Source organism: Helobdella robusta (assembly GCF_000326865.2).
Source record: "Helobdella robusta unplaced genomic scaffold HELROscaffold_23, whole genome shotgun sequence".
NCBI classification, from domain to species: Eukaryota; Metazoa; Annelida; class Clitellata; order Rhynchobdellida; family Glossiphoniidae; genus Helobdella; species Helobdella robusta.
In genome coordinates this window covers 852463-860546 of record NW_008704216.1, presented here as the reverse complement: position 1 = coordinate 860546, position 8084 = coordinate 852463, and the positions used below count along the sequence as shown (strand labels likewise).

At 33.8% G+C, this 8084-nt stretch overlaps 1 protein-coding gene across 1 annotated transcript; it reads right to left on the bottom strand.

The window, feature by feature from the left end:
* Nucleotides 1–1328: 1328 nt before the first annotated feature.
* Nucleotides 1329–6432, bottom strand: HELRODRAFT_140298 (hypothetical protein; the record flags this gene model as incomplete). Its single annotated transcript, XM_009018919.1, has 6 exons — nucleotides 1329–1603; nucleotides 1710–1835; nucleotides 1979–2135; nucleotides 3646–3786; nucleotides 5631–5915; nucleotides 6220–6432. Coding segments are annotated over 6 exons (1197 nt in total), but the record flags the coding sequence as incomplete, so codon positions are not given.
* Between the last annotated feature and the right edge of the window lie 1652 nt (nucleotides 6433–8084).

Below are 8084 nucleotides of genomic sequence, written 5' to 3'. Positions count from 1 at the left end.
CATATATATATATAGACGCGCCAAAGGACAAATTAAAATTAGTATCAAAAATTATGAATAAAAAGAATAAAGGCTACAAAAACTTAAAAAAAAGACTCCGAAGCAAATTGAATTAGTGAACGAATAAATCATTTAAAAAAAAAGAGAAAGATTTAAAATTAAAAAATATAAAACCCTCGGAAACTCGTAGCAAAAAAAACCCGTTTCAATAAGATATAAACACACAAATGAAAACCATAAATAATAATACTACTATCAATAATGATAATAATAAATAATAATAATAAGACATTATATTACAGTAAGAATTTACATGTTTATATGATATATATATATATATATATATATATATCATAAGGTGTGATATGCATTATTATAGGCATTTATATACATATTATATATATATATACATATATATATATATATATATAAGCGTGTTATTAAGCGCAGTGATATATATATATATATATTTTTATATATACGTACTTACATAAATTCTTTTAGATGTATTATTAATGGAAATTGGTTTTTCAGAATGTTTGTCAGCGTTTAATCATTTGATAATTTGGTTGGTCGATTGGTTGATTGGTTGGTTGATTGATTGGTTGGTTGATTGGTTGATTGGTTTGTTGATTAATTGATTAATTAATTGATTGATTGGTTGATTTAATGATTTTTAAACTTTTTACTTTAATTTAAAAAAAAACCATACCGAGAAGATTAATTTTTTTATTGAACTACCACTTGCTGACTGCGATAGATAAAATGTTTGAAACTTTCTTAAATTTATAGGAAGATTAACTAACTAGTCCTTCTGCATTAATTTCAGTTCATCATTCATGCACTCATTATCATCTTCATCGTCCCTCATTAATCATCTTACTCTTCCATCCCATCGTCACCATCTTCCTCCTCCTCCTCCTCCTCTCTCTTCATCCTCATCACTCTCCACTCCCATACTTATCTCTCCGACCTCTGAAATTATCCGGTACGGATTCGTTATTTTTTTGTTGTAAAACTTGCTTAGGACGCTGGTAGACGGTATTTCGCGTTTTGCCGCTACCACCGTTACCACCAGCGACGTTATTTTCGTGGTGGCTCAACTGCTGCAGCTGCTTGCCGCTACGCTGCTTCGTCAGGCTGCCGTTGCCGGCTGTCTGGTGGTGGTTGTTGTTGAACTGCGAGGTCGACGACAGATCTGAATTTGAGATGACACCAGACGGCAGGGCTTCCTGATGTAGTAAGGAATGTTGTTGCTGTGGTAGTTGCTGCTGCTGCTTTTGTAGCGGTTGTGGCTGTGGTGGTTGCTGCGCAGTGGCCTCGCTCGACTTGCGTTTGATCCAACGGTGTCGCAGTGCTTCCGATGGAGTCATCCTAACGTTGGCGTCGAACTCGAGACATCGCTGTAAGAAATCAACGAAGATGGAGTCTTCGGCGGCGGCTGATCCCGTCACGGATCCGTTGTGTCGGAGTGCCGTTGTCAGGGGTTTCGTTCCGGGAGGTCCGCGGTACTTGCCGCGTTTTGATCGACCCCCCGTCAGTTCAGGCTGACTGCCGTTCTCGTCGTTAGCTGGTGCAACTAATGAACAGTACCTTGGAATACCTGGCATGGAGTGGATGGATGGTATGTGTGTTGGTATGTGTGTGCGTGTGTGTGTGTGTTGGTTTGTGTATGCGTGTGTGCTGGTGCGTGCCTGCCTGAAACGAACCCTGTGAGTTGATGAAGTTCCTGGTCCGCTTGCAACTTTCAAACAGCCTCCTATCGGGCATGCCGAGCACTTCGAAGATGCAGGCCAGCTGGTCGCCCTCGTCCTCACCAGGAAACAGTGGGTAGCCTGAAAATTCATAAGTGAATGAATGAATGAATAAATGAATGAATGAATAAATGAATGTGAGTGAGTGAGCGAGCGAGTGAATGAATAAACGAACGAATGAATATACACAAACAAAACCAACCCAACCAACAAAAGAAACGCACCGGTGAGTAACTCGGCTAATATGCAGCCGAAACTCCACATATCGATAGGGGTGCCATATTTGGCTCCCAAGATGACCTCAGGTGCCCTATAGAACCTCGACTGTATGTACGTGTATATACGCTGAGTCTCGTAGCAGCTAGAACCGAAATCTATCACCTGTTTGGGGTTTCGTTTCATACATCCATTCATTCATTCATTTGTTCGTTCGTTCATTCATTCATTCATTTATTCGTTCGTCGTTCATTCATTCGTTCGTTTGTTCATCCACTCAGCTATTCAATTGTATGTATAAAGAGTCAAAGGTCAAGCGATTTTTTTTTGCAACATAGGAAACCTTTCCATGCTAAACTTGATGATTACTAACTCATTAATTTTTCATAACAATATCTGAAAATGTAATGTGAGAGAGAAAGAGAGAGAGAGAGAGAGAGGGAGAGAGAGAGAGAGAGAGAGAGAGAGAAAGAGAGAGAATAATACCGTATTTTTTAAATTCTCGATCGAAAGTCGTTCAAAATTTAAAAGACAAGGCAATAAATTACAATATATTAAAAAATAATTAATCATACGTAAGAATAATAACGCGAAACACCAAAACAACAAAAACAACAACAACAGCAATAACAACAACAAAACAACAACAACAACGACAACAATAGCAATAATAATAATAATAACTATTATATTAAAACGATTGGTTGGGGAAATGAGATTTTTTTTGTTCTTACATTCCCTCATATTAATATTATTATTATTGTTATTATTGCATACTTGCCTTTGAGGGCTTACATACACCTGGGCCCATGTTAAAGATAGTAATAATAATAAGAAGAAGAAGAAGAAAAAGAAGAAAAATTGACATTCACAAAAGAACGATGTTTAGCATTGCACCTGCAGAAAATTCAACTCTCGTAAATAGGGAGGAACCTTATGTTATACTCATCAAATTTAAACTTCTTAATTTCATTTCGTCTCATCTTATCTAAAATGACGAAACATTTTTAAAATTATTATCAATGTAATTATTAAAGATCATTTAGTAACACCCACACGCACACGCATGCACACACACACACGCGCGCGCACGCACACACACGCACAATCACAAGCAATCATACATACATAATAAAAATATTCCTATGCATAATTTAATCAATTTTATTACTTTATAAATACGCAATGAGAATAGATGGAGTTGTTTATTGACTGAATGATAGAAAATTGGGGTGAATTAGTGGGATGCGTGCGCGTGAAATTAAAAGGTGCATTTTAAATGGTAGATTTTTCGGCACAATTCATCAAAGGGGTACTTTATTAATAATAATTTCTGCTATTGTTGCAGTTATTGTTTAAGTTTATGTTACTTTTAATGTTATCAATGTCGCTGCTTTTAAAGTTGAATGACTTTTAGAACTAAAAAACCAACCGACAAAATAACCAATCAATCAACCAACCAACAGCCAACCAACCAACCAACCAATCAACCAGCCAACCAACCAACCAATCAGCCAACCAACCAACTAATCAACCAACCGACCAACCGACCGACTAACCAACCAACCAACCAACCGACCGACCGACCGACCGACCGACCGACCGACCGACCGACCGACCGACCGACCAACCAACCAACCAACCAACCAACCAATCAACCAACCAACCAACCGACCTTGATTCCACTTCTACCAGATTGCTTCAGTAAAACATTTTCCGGTTTCATATCACAGTGAATGATAGAATGCGTGAAGAGCAGCTGCAAGCACTGCAGCATCGAGTAGGCGAATTTTCTCACTAAGGGTAAGGTAAAACCCTGTGGAAAAGAAAGGTCGTCATCTTCATCATCATCATCATCATTATTATCACTATTATTATTATTATTAATTATAATAAAAATAATAATTATTATTATTATTTTTGTACGATGATAAATAAAATGATGTTAATGATGACGAAAATAAAGGTAATGGTAAAAAAATATTAATGAATGAATCTCTGCTTACCCAAACAACTTAGCAACCAATAAACAAGCATGCTTGTCCGTTGTTGTATTACATAAAATATACAAACATATACAAAAAACAAACAGACAAACAAACGAAAATTAATATACCAACAATTGCAAACAAATGTGTGAACAAACGCTGAAAGAACTGTAAGAACAATAACTCTACATGACTATATATAAATTTATTTAACCGTATATAATACTATACAACTATATATAATCAATTAATTCTACATAACTATATATAAATCTATATAACTCTATATAACACTACATAACAATATATGATCAATAACTCTACATAACTATATATAAATCTATATAACCATATATATCACTATATAACTTTATATAATTAATAACTCTACATAACTATATATAAGTCTATATAACCGTATATATCACTATATAACTATATAAATTAATAATTCTACATAACTATATATAAATCTATATAACCGTATATAACACTATATGACTATATATATTCAATAACTCTACATAACTATATTTAAATCTATATAATCGTATATAACACTATATCACTTTACTACTCTACATAACTATATATATATATATCTATATAACCGTATATATCACTAAATAACTATATATAATCAATAGCTCTAGCTATATATAATCAATAACTATATAATCAATAAGTCTATATAACCATATATATCACTATATAACTATATAAAATAAATTACACTATACAACTTTATATAAATCTATAAAACCGTATATTACACTATATGACTATATATATTCAATAACTCTACATAACATAATATAAATCTATATAACCGTATATAACATTATATGACCATCTATATTCAATAACTCTACATAACTATATATAAATCTAAATAACCGTATATATCACTATATAACTATATATAATCAATAACTCTACATAACAATATATAAATCTATATAACTGTATATATCACTTTATAACTATATATAATCAATAACTCTACATAACAATATATAAATCTATATAACTGTATATAACACTATATAACTTCAATAACTCTACATAACTATATATATATCTATATAACCGTATATATCACTATATAACTATATATAATCAATAACTCTACATAACTATATATAAAAATCTATATAACCGTATATATCACGATATAACTATATATAATCAATAACTCTACATAACTATATATAAATCTATATAACCGTATATATCACTTTATAACTATATATAATAAATAACTCTACATAACTATATATAAGTCAATATAACCGTATACAACACTATATAACTATATATAATTAATAACACTACATAACTATATATAAATCTATATAACCTTCGAACTACCACTAAACTAAACTGGTTTATCTAATCGCCTCAGTGGCTCTTAATTATTAAGCGCTAAGCGCAGAAGTTTTAGGATCGTCACAAACTATATATAAATCTGTATAACCGTATATATCACTATATAACTAAATATGATTACACACACACACCACACACACACAAACAAACGAACAAACATACACACAAACAAACATACAAACAAACATACAAACAAACACATAAACAAACATACATACAAACAAACAAACAAACCCACAAACAAACCCACACATGCCTACCTACAGCACGCCCACATGCGTACCTGAAACTTATTCCTCTTAATGAGTTCATAGAGATTCATACTGAGAAGCTCGAACGTGATGCAGATGTGGTTGCGAAATGTGAAGTGGTCGATGATGTGGATGACGTTGCACGAATTGTTGACATCCTCTCGCTTCAAATGCTGCAGGATTCTTATTTCCTCTTGCGCCTGTCGATGGAATCTTTTCTCATTCCGGACCATCTTAAGCGCTACATCAGTTCGAGTTTTGTGGTCGTAGGCCTTTACTACCTGCCCAAAACTGCCCTTTCCTATTGTTCGCAAGACCTTTGCGGGTGTGTGAATGTGTGGCGATGTGTGTGCGTGCGTGTACGTGAGGCGATGTGTGTGCTGCTGTTCTCTATGGACGGACGTGGGCTGCAAATGCAATCTTATATAATTCGGTAAAATAATTCGGTTAAATTTTAAAAGAATTGGAACAGCATATTTGTTGATGAGCTATCTAAACATCCTGTCCCATTTTTAATTGCAGTTCCTCTAATGAACATTAAAATTAATGAAAAAATTACAAAATTTAAACAGCAAAACAGACAAGCAAGCAAGCAAGCAAGCAAGCAAGCAAACAAACAACAACCTCATATCTGTAAGCAATGTGGTCTTGAGGAATGTGAATGTAGGAGCCCTGGTCATCATCGAAACCATCGTTATTGGCAGTACCAACAGCATTCTGTCTCTTGTTAGCATTCTGCCCTATAAAGTATATATTCCTGTATAACTGTATCTCGGAAAGTTCGTAGGGGGATAGTTTATCTGAAAATAATTTGATTGCAGCATCCGGGGACATGGGGATTGGTATGTCCCTTGACCTACCCAACAATCGCTCGCCCTGAATATAATCACCCTTGCTGGCTGCACTAGACGTCGGTCTGAGTTGGGGTAGGTGGAAGTGGGTGTCTTGTGGATGTCGGATGTTGCCGCCGTAGTTTTGATAGGAGGGCCCATCTCCCTGGATGTGGTCCGTCGTTTCGGTGGCTGCGTTGTTGTAGTGCGGCTGATTGTGGTGGTGGTAGGTGTTAGTGAAATTGTTGTGGTAGTTTCCGGCAGCGTTCGTAGCTGCTGTTGCTGATGCCAGCGTTGATTTGTAGTCGGATTGTTGATTGTATGCGTTGTTATTCTGGCCGTTCGTCGTTCGCTGTCGTCTGGCGTTGGCCGACGATCCATTGTTGTTATTCGCGTTTGGATTTATCCCTACTCCTAATGCCTGAGTGGTGGAAAGGGGTGGTAACTGCCGCGACGGCATATCCGCGAGTCGGGAATGATGGGAATCTATTTTTGTTAGTATTAATCTTACCTTCTAACAGTAAATCTAGCAGTTTGCTGCTAGCAACAGGCTTTTGTGTAATCCGTAATTCGATGATTTTTTAAACTTTGAAAGGCCAGCTATTTTAAACTTTGACTGGCCAGCAATAACAGAAATTATTTTCTCATTTAATTATTTGATCTACAATCTTAATTTTCTTGAAATCATTTGTCTTACGCTTAAATGATCTTCAATTTTTTTTTTTATAATTAATGAATTTTAATATTTTTTATCATTTTAAATTTCACCCTGAGAACATCTGGCCCAAGAACTCTGGAATTTCCTAACCAATTTCTCGTTATTTCATTTTAAAAACATTTTTATTTAAAATTAAAAAACGGACAAAAACCTAACAAAACGATCGCATAATATTATTATTATGTTAACTCGAGGTAATTATTAATAATTAATAAACAATTCAATTAGGACTCAGTGCCGAGAAATTAGGAAAGAAAAAAATACAAATTGATGGTAATTATGAACTTTGTTTGAGTTGTTGCCATTGGTTTTATCTGATGTCATATCTTGGGTGTTTACCCCAAAAAAATAATTTTTTTTCATAAATTAAATTATTTTTTTAAACTTAATAATTACCTATTTTAGCAACTTTATGATAATTAGGCAAAAACTAATTACAATTTCAATTACTTTTTCCGGTAAAATTATTTTTTCAAATGTGTAAAGATACAACCAACAAACTCTGATATAATCATCACCAATATAATGAATTCAACACTAAAACAATATACTTATACCCAAAATATGCCATATTTTAAACAAAACTTTAACATTAAACAACACAAAAGTAACCTAATCGTAGTTTCGTTTGAATAGAACCACAATTAGGTAGATTTCTTTCATATTTTTCGTTCAAAAAAAGGCTGAACCAGCCTTTGTAAGCGTCATAATTATACGGCGCTACATAAGTATTCATATATATATTGATACGGTAATCATAATTATTTGATGACATAATTACACGTTTTATAGATAAATTTTCATATTTTAAAAGAACAAACACAATATATTTTATTCGGGGAAAGAAAAAATTTAAATACAAACACATTGCAAAAACCAAAACTTAAATATTGAACGGGCTGACACGCAAATAAGTGCTAGAAAAATTAAATATAATT